Source organism: Chinchilla lanigera, unplaced genomic scaffold (assembly GCF_000276665.1).
Source record: "Chinchilla lanigera isolate Chin_1 unplaced genomic scaffold, ChiLan1.0 scaffold00013, whole genome shotgun sequence".
In the NCBI taxonomy this organism is placed as follows: Eukaryota; Metazoa; Chordata; class Mammalia; order Rodentia; family Chinchillidae; genus Chinchilla; species Chinchilla lanigera.
In genome coordinates this window covers 17,345,944-17,364,189 of record NW_004955414.1, presented here as the reverse complement: position 1 = coordinate 17,364,189, position 18,246 = coordinate 17,345,944, and the positions used below count along the sequence as shown (strand labels likewise).

Genomic DNA, 18,246 nt, shown 5'->3' with positions numbered 1-18,246 from the left:
TGCAAATCATTATGTCACATGCTCTAGGTTTGCAAAGATACCCAAGACACAGCTAGGAAATCACCTTCAAAGAGTTCATGGACTAGGTGGGAGAGGAAAAAGACAAATATAATGAAGGAAAATTAGAGTGAAAAAAATGAGGAACAGATTTTAAAGTACAGAGGAGGGAGTACAGAGGAAGAGAAATTAATCTGACTGGGGCTCTGAGATCAGGCGATGACGCTGAAGCAAAATTTTGAAGGGTGCACACAGTTTCAATAGGCGGGAAGGAGGCAGAGCACTCCAGCCTGAAGAAACAGCATAAGCACAGACATGGGAGTGTGACAATAAATAACGTGCAAAGCACGTGGTCTGTGGAAGTGACAGGAGAAAAGGCTGGAGAGGTAGGCTTAGGCGTGACAAACAAAGATGAGGACACCATGCCAAGCAATCTGGACTTTGTGAATTGCTACGGTTTGAACGTGTTAGAAACTTAATCCTCAAATTCATATGTTTAATGGTATTTAGAGGTGCGTTTGGAGGAAATTAGGATTAGGTGAGGGGATATCATGCGATGTTGGCAGCAACAGTTTGACAAGAGGAAGAGAAAGCTAAGCTCACACCCTTGCTCTGTCTCGCCTAGTGATGCCCTTTGTCCCTTTACAAGGCAGCAAGGAGGCCCTCACTAACCTTCCTGCAGAAGCATGAGCTACATCTCCCATTCTGTGGTATTTATTCAGTTATTGCAATGAAATGTGACTAAAGACATGGATAATGGATAGACCACGAAAACGTGTAAGCAAGAAATTGTTCTGGCAATTTGGATTCTCTGGGGATCTTTGAGTGACCAGACCCAGTGAAATTATGAGTGTTGAAGCAAAATTCAAAAGATTGAAGGATGAGGTAAAGGGAAATAGAGAAGGTAGTTTGATGTGAAGAAAATACTATGTATTCCCCTAAAAGCAATGGCTCTAAATAGATGACTGAATTTTTCTCTCTGAAACTAAAATTTCAGAAAGGTTAGAAAAACAATTAAGTGAGATCACGCACCCGGGCGTGGTTTCGCATGCCTGTAATCCCAGAACTTGGGAGGTTGAGGCAAGAGGATCCTTGCAAGTTCGAGACCAGCCTGGGCTACAAAGTGAGCTCAAGGCCAGCCTGAACTGCATATGGAGACCTTGTCTCAAACAAACAAACAAATAAGCAAACAAAAAATAGATCACACAGCTCTCCCCACACTGAGAGAATAGCTCCTAATGAGAAAGGTCCTAAATGTACCAGGCCAAACAAGTTAAGCCAAAATGATTCTGATCAAAGCTTTCATCCCTCAACTTCACTTCCCAGACAATATAGCTCATCCTGAGATACGAGCCTCCCCAGGGACGCTGATGTCACTGTCATGCATGGCTGTGCTGGAGACTTATTCTATCACCACTCCTTTCCTCACACTGCAAATACAGATCGAGGTGGGGCAGGGGTAGCGTGAAGCTGGGCTCCCACAGTTGAACCCGCTTCTCTGGAGAAGCCCTTGGGTCCAGGGTCTCTATTCATCCCTCTTGCCTGAGTGTTTGCAAGTCATGCTTTGCAAGAGTCGGGAGGCAGGAATGGAATGCTGTAAAGTCAAATTACATATGCAGCAGGGCTGTATTCTTTGGAAAAGTGATCCTGGTTAGAAAACCTGTATGCTTATGTTTTGGTTTAAAGCAGATTTTTTTCAAGTGTGTCCCTAATGGCCTCCTAGTTAATTCTTCATATTTCAAACCTGAGGAAGGTTCTGGGTGTGGAAGCAGAAACTTCTCCCTCTTAAAAAGAATGTATAGAAATAAAAATGAACCACAGGTTTTCCAAAGGAACCTTTGACTTTCCCAGAAAGTGCGCTGCTGACCTGGCAGCCGGCTGTGCCCTAGGCCTGAGGGTGGGCAGCAGCAGCAGTCCCTGGTCTTTGAAAAAGGGGCCTTCTTACCTTTTGCTGATGCGGTACTCCACCTGTAGTTGTTTTCCCCCGGATGCCACCACTGACCTCTGGAGCTGGGGGAAGAACACAAGACGAAGTCCAAGTGGTTATGATGCAAAGGGAAGAGCTGTTGTGTCTACACACGTGCACCTCTCTGAAGCATAAGCACTATTGCCAGGTCCTCCCTCATTAAAGGATATTTTGCACATGATGGTATTGATCTTGAGAATAAAAACATAATAAGTGACCAGAGATATTAGAGTTGAAAATAGCCTTTACTGTTGTAGACAGTGAACACTCAATACAGTTTGTTGAACTAAAATAAACTGGTATTTGAGTCCCTTTGGTGTCTGCAAGACTGAGGTAAGGTCCATTTCTCCTCCCTCTTTGTACCGCAGTGCCACGCACAGGGCCTGGTTGCAAGCAGCCCTGGGTGTTTGTTTTATTAAATAAACATCTCCAACAACAGGGAAACCTGCGCTCGCAGACAGCCTGCTCCTTTTGAATAATTCTGGCCAAATCCCTTCCTTGAAAAGAACCACAATTTGTCTTGCTGCAACTGCCTTGATGATGAAAGAACTATAATAGGTCTGAAGGCATTAATTTGGCTGAAGGTCTATTTTGTTCTGAATGTCTGGATATAGCATTGAAGTGATTTTTGTAAAAAGTACCTCTTCATTGCAAAGTCACCATACTAAGGACAGAAAGAGAAACATACATTTATTTACTTACTTATTTATATTATTATTATATATATTTTTTTGGTACCGGGAATTGAACTCAAGACCTTGTGTTTGCCAGGCAGGCGCATGTGCCACTGAGCTATATCCCTGGTCCACATTTATTTTTATGAGGATGTGTCTCCCCCTGCCTCCATCATCAGACTGGCAGCTCCCTGAGAGCAAGGACTTGGTCTCTTCTCAGGGATGTATCCCTAGGGTGCAGAGAAGGTCTGGTAGGGATTAGGTGCTCACTGTTGGTTAAACAAATGAATGAATGAATGAATGAATGAGTGAGTGAGTGAATGAGTGAGACAGGGCCCTAGGCTGAAAGCTGCTGCTGGGACTGAGACCCAGCCCTGGTACTTCCCAGACAGTCAAGCTGAGCCTAGGGGAATGAACTGCACAAGACAGAAACTCTTCCCTGCTCTAAGACTTCTTTAAGATCATGGTTCCTATATTACACCAGCTGACAATACTGGAAAAGCCTATTCCTTTTCCTTGGGCCCATTTCCCTGTCTATAAGATGCAGCATGTGAACATGTTCTTAGGACTTCCTCTCAGCCTGTTGCTCTATAGTATTAGGATGTGGGAAATCAGGTGATTGATATTAGCTCTGTTTATCCCTCACTAATTTTTCCTGGCATCCTCTCCCAAGTAATTTATAGAGGAGAGAGAGTGTCATCTGTTATTTTAGGGCAAAATCAATGACAAAAAAAAAAAAATCCTAGGGTATCCTCCTTCCTCAAGTAAGGAGCTACTTTGTGTTGAATCATTTATTGTCCACCTATAAGCCTTTTTTTTTTTTTTTTTTTTTTTTTGAGACAGGGTCTTGCTCTGCAGTTCAGGCTGGCCTTAAACTCACTTTGTAGCCCAGGCTGGTCTTGAACTCGCAATGATCCTCCTGCTTCAGCCTCCCGAGTGCTGGGATTACAGGCGTGCACCATCATGCCCAGCGCCATTTATTTTTTGAAACAAATACTATGTTTATTATTTTCTGTGATAAGCACTGTGTTAAACATTAGAAAAATAATATACTGGGGCTGGAGATTTAGCTCAGCGGCAAAGCACCTGCCTGGCAAGCGCAAGGTCATGAGTTCGATTTCTGGTACCAGAAGAAAAATAAAAACAGAAAAATAATATACTAATCCAGAAAAAAATCCCTGCCTGTCAGTTATCTACTATGCCATATGAGCAAGTACATAAGGTGCCATGGAAATGCAGAGAAGGGGGCCTGGCCCACTCTTGTGAAGAGCAGGAAGGCTTCCCAGGATGTCTACAAGGCTCATTTCACACAGCTGAAGCTGTCAAGAGCAGAGTGTTGCAGGCAGAACGAAGAGAGAGCATGGCCATTCCCAGAAAACAAAGCCCTCCAAGCAGCTGGAGTGCTGATGCAAGGGGAGAGGCGGCAGGGTGGCCAGGCCAGGAAGCTTTGTAAGCACTGGAGGGCAAAAGTGACCCGATAAAGAGTTTAAGCAAGGGACTTAGAAGGCCAAATTTGACCTTCTAAAGATTACTCTGAGGGGCCCAGGATATAGCTCAGCAGCACAGTGCCTGCCTGGCAAACGTGAGATTGTGAGTTCAATTCTCCATACCAAAAAAAAAAAAAAAAACAAACAAACTCTGGCTGGGTGCACTGGCACTTGCCTACCTTCCCGTACTCGGGAGGCTGAGATAGGAGGATCGTTTGAGCCCAGAGGGCCCAGACCAGCCTGGCAACATAGCAAGTCTCCAACTCAAAGAAAGATTTTTTTATAACACAGAGCAAAGGATTTGAAGAAAGAGCTGACGCCTGATGCCTGCCAGGTTATAGTGTAGTCATCGGATAGCCAGTGACACCAGAACAACACGTAAGTGGCAGAGTAAATTTAAAAATCAAGTGCCACACAGAGACTGTTAGCAAAGAGGGAAGGGACTAGAGGAGGAAGGAAGAGAGGCTACGGGAGGTTTGGGGTCAATGGATAATCAATTCATCATGTATGAAAATGCTGCAATGAAACCCATTACTTTGTATAATTAATACATGCTAACATGAAAAAAGTTATGCACCGTACAGCTGGCAACAAAAGCTCTGAGTTCAGAGGAGGAATACGTTGATTTATGTGGCTCCAAAAAAGTGCTCTGGAAAACATGATCACTCAAAGAAACAGGGAAAGTAGGCCAACATAGTCAGGGGAACAGGTCCAAAGGATGCCTGGGGTTTTAACTGAGCCTTCAAGGATGGGTAGGGTGCAGGAGGCCGGAGGAGGGGGAGCACAGAGAGAGAGAGAGAGAGAGAGAGAGAGGAAATGATGAGAGCAGCTTTGGGGAAGGGAGAATGGATAGGAAGCAGAGATTGAACAGGAAGCATAGAGGCGGCTGTGCTCAGTTCACTGCAAGCCACTCCCCATGTAAACCCTGGGGTTATTCCTGGAAGAGCCAAAAACCCAGACAGGCAGCAGCAACCCGAGTGAGACGCTTCTGGGGGAAGGGAGTGTGGCAAGGCCTGTGCATGCCATACAGATGACCTGGCCATAAAGGAATCAAAGAACATCTCTGGGCAGGCCCTTGTCCTGTTACTATGGCAACAGCTGTTCTGAGGAAAAAGCTATTCTTAGCCAAATATGACTGCTGGTTCCCTGTGAAGCTGATGCTGCTGAAAACACATTGTCCCATCACCAGTGGAGCTCAATCCACTCAAAACCGTCTGTGCAAAGATTCTAGACTTGCCTGGAAGGGCTGTTGGATGAAATTATTGCTGTTCTTCTCCCTGCGATCCATGCGTGCTGTCAGTCTTCCCTAAAACCACAGATCTGATCACGCTACTTGACAGTTTCAAAGTGCCGCACAGCTCTCCCAGGGCATGAAATCCAAACTCCCCAGCACAGCACGTATAGCCTTTGTTAATGGTGGCTCATCTCCAACCTCATCAACCTTTGTCCCTCACCCTGCCCCACGCACACTTCAGCCACGCAGCTTCTCCCTGTTCTCTGATGACAACGCATGTCAGGCCCTGGCGTGTATGGCTTTGTCTTTCTGGAGTGCCGTTTGCCACCTTGTTCAGTAGCTGGCTTTTACCCAACGGTAGAGCCTGCGTTTCCCCTCCTCCCAGCAGTCTTCAGAGAAAGGCTCACATTTTCACGGCACCACAGCACAACTCTGCACACACCACTTATATAGTGTGTATCAGAGTGTGCGGTAAATATCTGCTCCCTCTCCCCGCAGTAGGACCCAAAAGGGAAAGGAGCAAAATGTCATCGCTTTGTAAAACCCCAGCACCGATCATAGTGTCTGGCATAAGCAGGATATTTATTAGAAAAAAAATATCATCTCTGCTAGCCTGTTGTCTCTTTAACAATGACACATTGGGACAGGGAGTGGTTTTTTTCTAACAAATTATTTTTTTCTAATAAATATCCACCTGGCTGAAACAGCACTTATTAAGGGCATGATGTCTGGGTAGACATAAATAATTCTGAGACAGAATTAATGGGCTATTTTTAATTTTTCTGCAGTTCTAGAGTAACAGAAACCCCCGCACCCCAGCCCATATACTTCAGTTTCTTAGTTGCATCGCTTCTCGGCCTTTTGGCTAAGATCAAGTGCAGTTTCTTAGTTGCCCAGGTAACAGTTCCTGTTGCAGTTCTGGTTGCTCCTGTCTCCCAGGAAAGGCCAGTCACTGTGATGCATATTGTAAGAATATTGTAAGCCAAATACTCTACCTCTGTACTTTCCCTTTGCAATTCCATAAAACCTCCATCCCTGAGCCTTCAGGGCCTGATATTTTGGGAATGATCCTGATCAATGTCCGTTGATGTAGATAAATCTGCCTCCAAATCCAGGGTGTTGTTTTGGTGCTTCTGTTTGCTGTAGCACTAGGAATCAAATCCAGGGTATATATGCTAGGCAAGCACTCTTGTATTGAGATACACTCCCTGTCCCAATGTGTCACTGTTAAAGAGAAAACAGGCTTGCAGAGATGATATTTTTTTCTAAATATTTACCCCAATTCCCTAAGGAAATCATGAAATGTCCCTTTCAACTGGTCTCAAGCTTGGCTTGGTGACTTGAATGCCTTCCCTACGGAAGGACAGACAGACTTCCCCATTGCCTGCAGTGGTAGCCACAGGCTTTGGCTAAACTAATGATGTGAACGGATGTAATGTCTGGCACTTTAAAGCAGAAGCTTTAAAAGCCAGCTCATATTTGCCATCTCTGTCTTTTTCCTCTCTCATAAGACTGGCAAAATCTCAAACAGAGGCTGCTCTGTCAGGCTGGGTTCCAGAGTAGAGACAGCATAGGGCAGAGCTTCAGCTAACCTAGTATACACATGTAATATAGGAAATTACTGTCTAACTACAGGGGCTATTTGTTACCAAGCATAACTTCACCTAAATTAACTGATTTAAGAAGGAAAAACAGCACAGTGACAATCACAGTACCTCTAAGTTTGTGTTGTGACTCTAGCTACATATGATTTTAATCAAATCCATTCTCTTCTCAGGATCTCAGTTATCTCTTTAACAAAAATGATGAAGTTGAACTAGATAATTTTTCCCACTCTGTTAATCTGTAAATTTGTACTAGGATTTCACTCCTTGCCATTTGTAATTTTACACTTTTCTTCTGCTAAACACATGAAATTGTTGACTTGTACTTTTTTAACTTAAATTTACATGCAATGATATGCACAGGTCTCAAACACATTTGCTGAGTTTTGACAAATACAGCCACATACTCTACAGCCTTAAGAAGATATTGACAACACGATTTTAATACTTCAGAAAAATCCCTTGGTACCTCATCCCAGTTAATCCTTTCCTCCATAGGCAACTGCTATTGTGACTATTTTCCACCACTGGTTAGCTCTATGGAACCGCTGGCATTTTGAGTGCCTGGACTGATAGAACTGCGCAGGCTGCCTTTTCTCACATTCCTGAAGTGCAGGCATGTGAAGCTTTCAGAACACTCACCCATGGCTCTGCAAGCTCTCGAATTTTCTGAGCTTCTGAGTCACTGACGAAGTCATGGTAGAGAGCAACATAGGGCTCCAGGTGGATGACCTCCTTCCGGACGGGCTGAAGCAGCAGATAGGGGCTGGAATTGGTCTCATAGGAGCAATAGAGGCTAGGGATCTGGTAGTGAATGGGCTGGAAGGACAGAGAAGAATCGGCATAAGAGAGGAAGGGTCTAGGAATAGAAACCAACTCCAGGGAACTACAGCATAAAAAGCTAGAATCTGAGAGGTACAGAATGTGGTTACTCAGATCTATCCAAATGAACATTTCTGCTTTTAATGCATCAGCTTTTCCCTCTTCCATTGTTCCAATTCTAGTTTCTCACTCTCTGGCCAAGCCTGTCCCTGCTTTCTCTTTCCCTGTGGAATCCTACCTGAGAACCCAGGGTCTGACACAACCCCTCATACATGTTTCTGGTCTGCAGGTGGGGCACGTTGGGCCTCTGGATGACAGTCTCAGCTCCTGCTTGGTGAGAGCTCTCCGCCAAGAGCCTTTCATACTTCAACACGTTCCTGACCATCCTCTTATTTTCTGGGCCTGGGGAAAATCAGAGCACAGAATAATACAGGCTAACAGAAAGTGGCCCCAGGAAGTGCTATCAAGATTTCCTACAACTTTATTGTTACACAGGACTGTCAACTGGACACCATGAAAAACTGCTCATGTCAATGCCCTCACTTTCAGAAGAATATCTGGTGTTAAAAAAAGACTGACTTGAGCCTGATGGATCAGAAGGTACAAAGGGCCTTGGGAAGGATAGTAGTACTTAAACGTTTAGACCACAGAACCATGAGGATGGCCACTGTGGGATAGTGTGATGGTTAGTTTTGTGTATATGAAAGAACTTAATTCATTCATTCATTCATTCATTTAATAAATGTTCAATAAATTATCTTGCATATACCAGATATAGTGCTAAAGGACAACTTCCAAGAGTTTAGAATCTAATGATCAGTTAGAAAAAAACCAGCTAAGTAAATGCTATGAAAGGAAGTTTGCAGATCCCAAGCCTGCAGCGGAAGGACTCAGCCTGGTCTTTCCTGAAGAATTAGAAGCTAATTCTCTGCTTCACTGGACCCTTCAAAATTTCTAACTGGTCTGGACACACAGCAGAACAGTATGGGACAAGGGGATTGTAGACATTGGTTCTCATCTAATTCATACAGGGCCTTTGGGAAATCCAAGGAACCCTATGTTTTCCTTTGCCCACCTGTTTGTGCCAGTTTGGCTACAAGATGGGTTGGCAGCTACCCATGGCCTACTGGCCTCTGTGCATGAATTCTCAGTGCTTCTTAGAAGGAGGTGTGAAATTGTTCTAATGTTCTCAAAGTATCTGAGGAGCCCAATGTGCTTCTAACCACACCACCACCCTGGCAAAAGAAGAGAGGAGGGAGCAGAAATTACTATTCCTTTTTAACAGAAGGAGAAATGAAGTTTTGGAGAGTGGAAATGATAAGCCTAAACACCAATGAAAATATTGCAAAGCTAGAAATGAACCGGGAACCTCAATTTTCCATGCCCTACTTAATCACCAAACTGAGCACACAACTTGGGTTCTGTGGGAGAGACAGATTTTAATAGATCAATCACAAAGAAATAAAGAAGAGCTGAGTTTTCATTTTGTTTCTGCTACTAATCACCCATGTGTTTCCAGACTGTACAGCAACTTTCATGTCCTATTGCTTACCAAATTAGAAGAAAGGAATAATGTTACAGTTGTCCCTTGGGGACTGGCTGCAGGACACCCATGTATACCAACGTGCACAGATACCCAAGTCTCATAAAATGGTGAATTTGCACACATCCTATGCACATATTCCTGTAGACTTTACATCATCTCCAGACTACCTGTAATATCTAATAGAATATAAATGCTGGGTAAATAGTTGTTATACTGTACTTTTCAGGGAATAATGACAAGAAAAAAATCTACACATGTTCAGTACAGATGCAATTTTTTTGAAGTACTTTTGATCGAAAGTTGGCTGGATCTATAAATGTAAAACTCACAGATGTGGTGAGCTGACTGTGCTAAACGGACTCATCAAAAAGTTAGAATATAGTTATAAAGCCCTACATGAAATGTATTATAAATACTAAGACAAATATTAAAATATCAGGGTTTTGGACTTTATTTTAGTATTTCAATACTTTATTAAAGGAAAACCTAGGGAGTCATCTACCACCAAAATTTTAAGCAAAGCTCAGCTAGGAATCATCTCCCTCCAGTTCAAGGCATTCCTTGAAGGGCACTAAACCTGAACTCTGCAGCCAGCTGGGCACGATGATTGCATAGCAAGGTTAGCTCCAGTTTTACAGGAAGATAGCGCTCTGGAAATAGCCAAAATGAATAACCCTGAGTCACACTCCTTGTACATACAGAGAACATTGATTTCATTCATTCCTGGGTCTACATCCAAAACCCAAGTCTTTAAAATGTCTCTGAAGAAACAGGCTCCCAACTTGGATTTGTTCCCACTGAGGGCACAAGTTGGGAAGGGACAGGTATCGACCTTCTTCTCCACATTTTTCAGCTAATGCACAAATTTTCCGTGACGTCTCGATCTGCATATAAGTAAGATTTCACCCAAAGTTTGAAATATGCCTTGGATGATGAAATTAGAATAATAAAACTGAATATCTATATTTTACTTGCACGAATTAAATGCCAGAAGCAGAAGTCAGACCCGTGGTCAGCTTATCTTTTTATCATGACTTACTGTAGAGAAGAAACTCTCGGGAGAGGCTGAGGGCACATGAAACATTTCCTGCCTTATTAAAAAAGAGAAAGAAAAGAAAAGAAAGCATTAACAACACTGAGGATATCGCCTCTGACCAAATCACTGACTGCACTGTATAAAAACAAACTATGTTCTTACCACAAGTAGATGCTAAAGCTCACTGAAAGAGCAGCAGGCTAGACACGTAGGGGACTTGTGGCCCTGCTGCAAAATCAGCTCTTCTTTTTCTCCTCATTTATAAATGACTTATTACCACCCTGCCCAGGAAAATAATGGTAATTTAACAAAAATTATTTGCTCAATAGAAAAATACAGATAGACTTTTTTTTACCGTTTTTCTGTTTTTTTTTTTGTTTGTTTGTTTGTTTTTGTTTTTGTTTTTTTTTAAGGCAGAGTCTCACGATGCAGTTCAGGCTGACCTTGAACTCACTTATGTAGCCCAGGCTGGCCTCAAATTCACAGTGATCCTTCTGCCTCAGCCTCCCAAGTGCTGAGATTACAGACTTGTGCTGCCATGCCCCTCTTAATTTTCTTGAAGTGCCCATAAATCTCAAAATGAGCAAAACCGTGTAGTTACAGGATGTTGTGATTTGGTCATATTTTGTTATGAAACTATAAAATTCTAGTAAAAATATAATTTGTTCTCCAGACTTGGTACTTTCTAGAGCAAGCACTTTGAATAATACATGACTTTTACATATTTACAGTCATATTTTTCTACATTTTCATATCTTGATTATTTTACTCTAAATTGTTATCAGAATTTTTTGTTTATTTTGTTTTTTTTTTTTTTGCTTTTTATAGTACTACGATTGAATCCAGGACTTTATGAAGATTCACATCTCAGTCTTCTTAAATTTTATATTTGTAGTTTGAGATAGGTCTTGCTAAGTCTCTAAATTGCCCAGGCTGGGCCCAAACTTATGATCCCCCTACCTTAGCCTACCAGAGCCTCCTTGGGATTACAAGACATGCACCAACTACTATACCCAGCTTCCGAATAGCTTCTGTATTAGTACGCAGTCTTTGTAGATAGCTTTTTTAGTGGCTGTATTTTATTCCATCCAGAAAGTACATTACAGAAGATAAACATCCTACTATTGTTGGAGTAGAGATTATTTCCAATTATTTATTATTATGAATTATTCTGCTCTATATTTAATAGAAGAATAGTTAAGTGATTGTTATGGTTTATGTCTGTGTGTCCCCCCCAAAGCCTCATGCGGAAATGGGGCAGGCTGTTAGTTTGAATAATTGTGGGTGTGAGAGCTACACCTGCCCTGGGGTGGATAGTTTGCATATGTAAGGTAGAGAAAGAAGCTGCTTGGGGGCATTCCTCCTCCATTCCGCCCTGGTGGGAGTTGTTGCTTAGCTGTGGCTGCCGTCCTGAGATGCAACCCTCTGCCACGTGCCACTCTGCCTTATGATCTCCCAAGTAAGGATTGAAACTTCCACGAACTGTAAGCGAAATAAACCTTTCCTTCCTTAATTTTGGGTGTCAGGTATTTTGTCCCAGCAGCTAGAAAAAAAGTAACCAAGACAGTGATCTATGAATATTTTGCAATGTCAAATATTAACTCAATGTTACAGCTCTGTGAGATGAAGAGAACTTTTATATAATTTTACATAGTTTTAAAACTCAAGAGCTTTGTAATAATATTATACTTTATGAAGAACAAAGTTATTTTTGGTCCCCAGCTAAATTTCTTTGTAAGTACACAAAGTAAGTAACATTAGTTGAGTGTGACATTGCATATCTATAGTCCCAGCACTCTGGGTGGCTGAGGCAGGAGGATCACAAATTTGGGCCCAGCCTCAGCAAATTAAGAGACTTGGTGAAACCCTGCCTTAAAAAAAAAAAAAAAAAAAAAAAAAAAGGCTGGGAATGTATCTCAGGTCAAAGGCCCTGGAGTCAATTCCCAGTACCAAAAAAAAAAGTAACATTAAATTAAAAAGGAGAGCATGCACTTAATATAATAACAGCTTACATTTACTAGTGCATGATGTGTCATACATATGTCAAAATCTCATTTAATCTTCACAGTACCCTTTGAGATAACATCATTATTATTTCCCCTTTTACAGATAAGAAAATTGAGCCGCAGGGAAATTAAGCAAGTGAGCCAAGTTTTCACAGGATTTGAGCCTTGTTCTGTGTGATTCCTGAACCTATAGTTTAACTACCATCCTCTACTGTCTCTCATTATCAAAAGGTCCTAAACACTTTTTTACTAAAATATGTAATGAAGAAATATACGTATTACATTTTACACAATAACAAAGAGTCCAGGAAGGGACATTTACCTCTCTAATTTACTGGGGAAAGGAAAAAGATAAATAAATCATCTATTAGATGAAGTGTTCATGTCTTATTACTTTGGCATTAAAAAAATGAGCAGTGAAAGCACACGGAGAAAGCTGCACAAAGTAGGTAACACTGGAGCTGGGCCTCGTCTGGCGCATAGGATTTTGCCAGACAAAGCACCTGTGAAAGGAGAGTCCACCTGTGAGCAGAGGAGACAGCCGTCATAAAAGTTACGGAGAAACAAAACCAAACTAGTAAGAAGGCACCCTATTCACAACATTATCTTTTGGGGGTAAGCTGCTTTAATTACTCTGCCTTCTCTGAGCCTCTTTATGTCAATTCTCCCTTTTCTTCCCCTGTTAAAACTCAATCTCTTCTCACTGTTATATCACGGTTACCCTTGTTTTGCTCTAATGTGTAGCAGTGGGTCAGGAGAGTTAGGAAAAGGTCACTTGATAACAAAGACCTATTTACCAGGAACTTTCACAGGAGGAACAGGACTGCACTGAGCATAAATCTGTTCTCCCAGCACCATCTTCCTCCAACAGCCACAGCTTCCTCCTCTTAGGACAACGAGAACAAAGGAATTCGGGGGTGGGGGTGTAGCTTGGTGGTAAGGTGCTTGCAGAGCACACCCTAGGTTTGGTCCCCGGTAGTGGAGGGTAAAAAAATGGGAATAGAAATGATTTATTAGCTTTGGTGTGATAGTGAACTGACTGTGTCAATTTGAGTAAGAAACACCCAACTAAATTGGATCAGCATAGTTCTGGCTGTGGCTGAGGGGATTTACTACAGACAGAAGACCCACCCTGGGTGAGTGACACCAACCAATATGGCTTTCACCTGAATGGAATAAAAGGGAAATGAAGAAGGAAGTGTCGTGTCTGTTTCTTCAAAGGAACTCGTCTTCACCTTCACCTTAGATGGTGTATCCTGGTTTTCAGGGCAGACCTTTTGGCCTCCTGATCCGGACTCACATGGGACAATACAGTGAGCTCCAGGACTTGGATCCTTCAGCTCTGCAGTGCACAGAGACCTCTCTTGCACTTTTGCACACCTGCCTCTGTGGGAGGGGCCATTCTAAGGCAATCTTGTAAATTCTTACACAAGATTCTTGTAGATCTATTTCTCTAGTAAGCATTGACTGATACATCAAAGAACTGGCTTCACAGCAATTGTTCCAGCCTATTCTTGAACACTGTATAGTTCTACTGTACAGTGGGAATGGGATCATCAACTCAAAAAGATGGCAGCTGCTTCATCTTTAGGGAATGAACCGCTATATGAAGTATAGCAGGTAGTCAACAATGTCAAGAAAAGATGACACCTGAGGGAGGCATGGGGGTTGGTACAAAGGCCCAAAGACTCCAGCTCTGAGCTGGACTCAGTGGCAGACAGAAGAGGATAATCAAATTTTTTCCTCCATGGAAATATCCGTGAAGAGTTTTCACTTGGTGGGAGTGTGAAAGAGTGATTTACAATTACAATGACCCTGTTAAGGATTTGTGGATGCAGCAGCTGCTGCTCTAGGTAAGGGACCACCTTCTTCCTGAGTTCTAAGCCCAGCTCCATGAGCTCTGTGATAAGAATTTACAGAGACTCGGTTTACTCACATCTGACATATGGAAATAGTAAAATAACTGCCCTCACATTTAGTCCCATTGGGAAGATGAAACAAATTAAGAGGCATGAGAGTGCTTAGAAAGTTGTAAAACAGATGTAAAGTATTATATTATAACAAAGCAGTGAGCTTCACTTATTCCCTTACCTGGAAACAGGCAAAGGCCAAGTGATCCAAGGCATCTTCTAGACTCGCCTCATCCTCTGTCTTCCATTCTCCGTAAGATCCTCTGAAGAGACTGACAGCCTCCTCCAGCCACGGAATGGCATGGTAGTAATCTCCCATGTCATAGGCCACCTGCAGGGAACATGGTACCACCGCTAAAGCCTTAGCCCACCAGCAGAGGAAAGGAAATGATAATTCAGAGTAAGAGGGCCTTTGGAACCCAAGAATGTATGTTTTAACCTCAAATTCTTTTTTTTTTTTTTTTTTTTTTTGGTTTTTCTCTGGTACCGGGAACCGAACTCACTACCTTGCGCTTGCCAGGCAGGCACTTTGGCCGCTGAGCTAAATCCCCAGCCCCAACCTCAAATTCATTTTATTTCAATTTATTAAGCATCTATCAATAAGGCATTATACTAGGTAGAGAGAAGACACAAGAGTTGTTGCATTTAAAGAATTTCTAATCTATAAATACGAACTCAAGTAACTATAAGACGGGGGAGAGCAGCAAGAGTGCTCGAGGGGATGTGCTGTGGAGGCGTAGAAAAGGGAAGAGACTTGGGAATCCGGCAGACTTCCTGGAAGGTGTGGCACTGAGACGGGCCTTCCCTGCAGAAGGAAAGGGATTTCAATGAGCAGAGATAGGGAGGTACATTTCAAGATGAAGGAATGGTAGAAAAAGAAGCGAGAATATGTTCATGAAATCCATTGGGGCTGTAACCTAAAGTGAAGAAAATGAACACTAAACAGGAGCACATGCTAACCTAATTACAATCTTGAATGCCGTGTTTTCAGGAAGATATTACTGGTAACAATTCATTCCTTTACTCAGTGTTTACTCAGCATTCTGTACCTGGTGGTCCTTGTCCTTAAAGACCTTCAATAAGTGAGGGTGCATGAAGAAAGCCGACCCTGTAACATAGCGCATTAGACGCCATGCTGCAGGCAGACATGGGAATGCTGTGGAGCTCGGGGGATCTGTTCTGATTAAACATTGGAATGTAGGGCAACATGTACCAGACATGACTCCTGTCTCCTAGCAGCTTATAGTTAACTATAATACCAGACCTGCAGGTGCAATTACTGGAAGTTAATACTGGAACTATCATGGAACTATAAAGTCACGGAATTGGAAGAACTCTTACAAAATGATCTAATTCAAGTGTAACTTCCAGACAGGGCAGAACCTAGAGATATTGCAAGTCTACAGCCTGAATAATAAAGCAACTCCCACTACAGTAAGCTGCCTCAGGTTTCCTATTTGTAAAAAGGTTGAGCTGAAAAATAATAATAAATCACAGAACTTTTCCTGATGAGTTAACCTTTTTTTTTTTTTTTCTGTGCTGGGGAATGAACCCAGAGTCCTGCTGGGCAAACATTCTACCATGGAGCTACATCCTCATTTATTTAATCAATATTTCCATAAGGAATTTCAAGTACAGCAATATGATAGACTGAGATAACCTCAATTCTTCCAAACACAAATATTTAGACATTTGGAATAAAATATAAAAAGAATTTTATGATATATCTTCAAGAAAAAAAAATGGAAAACACCAGGTACCAGAAACAAAAATTAGCTGAAAACCCAAGCAATAAGTTTACGAACAGGTGCTGAAGCTATACACCATTGACGTGGTGTCAGTCTCACTGACGCGGTGTTAACCTTAGGGTATAATGCTCACATGGGAACAGAAGACCCCCCAAAACCTGGGAATTGAGACTAAAACATCCACATAAACTAGATTTCTTGAAAAACTACACCTTAAGCAAATGGGAAAATAATCATCCACTGGCTTAAGGAGATAAGAAAGCAGATTTGTTTCTGTCTGATCTCTGTGTAGAGAAATAAATGTTTCCTTAGAATATTTACAGCTGTGAGGCTATGCTTCATATGAGTTTAGAGTTTGAACTGCTAATATTCATATGGCCAAGGAACAACCGGGCCAATCAATCAGTCTAAAAATGGATCTACGACCTGTAACAACACCGAGGTCCTGGCAGAAGAAAATCCTAAACTCTGTGGAGGGATTTCCCACAGCTCCGGGCACAGAGACTTTCTGAGGGAGTGGGTGGGTATGGAAAATGACCTGCTGAAAATAAGCTGCGAATCAAACAAGACACACTATATCAGAAAATAATCCATTGTGAGAAGAATCAAGACATTTGCACACCAGTGGTATTAGACAAAATTCTCAGAAAGCAGAAAGGCTGACTTAAAATAACCCATAGAGGAAGGGGTTGGGGAAGTACTGGTGAAAAAAACTTGGCCACATGTTTGTAGTTATTGAAGCTTATTGTTCCACCTGGCATTTCCACTTCCCACAGCACATACCTAAGAATGCTAATGGCAGCTTTATTCACAATAGCCCAAACTGGAAACAATCTAAGCACAAAAAGCTCATGCTGGAAAACACTTTGTGTTATAATGGAATACTGCTCAGTAATAAAAAGGAATGAACACTAACAAGTGCAGCAGTATGGATGAATTTAATAGACGCTAATGTGCAGAGTAAAAGAAGCCTAATTCAAAACAGCACATACTATGTGGTTGAGGACAAAGGGACCCAGGCAAGGGTAGTGTAGAAGGGGCAGGGAGGTGGGTGTAAGAGTAGGGCTTTAAATGTATGTAATATATTTTTAACATTCTTTTAAAATATCTGAAATGTAGAAGAACTTGAATATATATCACATTTCAATTATAAATATAATTTCTTATGTTAGTATTTTTCTTACATTTGAGATGTTTAAGCTTTCAATGCAAGAAAATTTATACATAAAAAAAGATTGCCAGCAAGACTTTTGGCGAGAGTTTAACACATTTTCAACATATGGTTTTAGTTTCAGAAAGGCCTCACCAATGAAGAATGTATTGGTACCTTACATCAGACTGTTTTAACTGGTTTAAATTTAAATTAGCCAGGAGCATAATGATGGCTAATTCTGCTCAACACCTCAGAAAGGGAAACCGATATGCAGAGAAGCTCAGGGCAATGACCTCTGAATTAATTTGGAAAACGGATCCATGAAATTTGGAACCGGGACCTGTGAGGCCTACTCTCAGATCTGCTAATTAATATGGTAGAAGCCAAGAATAATTCACTCTCCTGCAATGCACATCTTCAAAATTAAAAAAGATGGAGTCCATTACTTTTTAGGGCAAAGACTGGCAAAGATTATTATAAAATGACCTCAAGTATGATTATAACTTATGATCAAAGATTAGTTAAATACATCATGTGGGAGGTTCCTGAAGTCTGTTTCCTTGAATAAAATTAAGGTGATTAGTCTCAGCTTTTTTTACAATGATTTAATTTAGTATTTCTGAATACTTAGGAAACATTGCAAGGGATTCCAGCAAGTCTCAGGAGCCGAGTTTCATGATCTTACCTTCACCATCATCTCTTATCCTCTTCCTCACACTCTTCCCTGCTTCTCTTTTCCACTCAGTGGATCATCTTCGGGAAGGGGCTACTGTTAGGGCAACCACTGGATCATTTTGCCTAGTTTGCCTAGTTTGTCTGTTGTCCTGGTATAATAAATAACATTTCTTTCACTCGTAGGGTTTCCTAAAAATAAGATCATTTTCCCATGGAAAGATGGTGGGATTTAGAGTTAAAATACTGGGTTCAAAAGTTAGTTTGCTGCTTATATTTGTGTACTCTTAGTTATTTACTTGCTGTGAAGCATAGCTTCTTCCTTTGAAAGTGGGAATAGCATTAAAATTTCCAAGTTTACTGTTAAGTATAAGTATATATATATGTATAA

The 18,246-nt window shown here is 41.7% G+C and overlaps 1 protein-coding gene across 1 annotated transcript in view; it reads right to left on the bottom strand.

The window, feature by feature from the left end:
- Positions 1–18,246, bottom strand: part of P4ha3 (prolyl 4-hydroxylase, alpha polypeptide III) — a gene marked incomplete at its 5' end in the record, with an annotated part of 32,053 nt that overhangs the window by 12,375 nt on the left and 1,432 nt on the right. Inside the window, 5 exon segments of the mRNA XM_005380452.2 lie at positions 1,943–2,007; positions 7,605–7,781; positions 8,023–8,186; positions 10,370–10,421; positions 14,464–14,613. Of these exon segments, the coding sequence (XP_005380509.2) occupies positions 1,943–2,007; positions 7,605–7,781; positions 8,023–8,186; positions 10,370–10,421; positions 14,464–14,613 (608 nt within the window).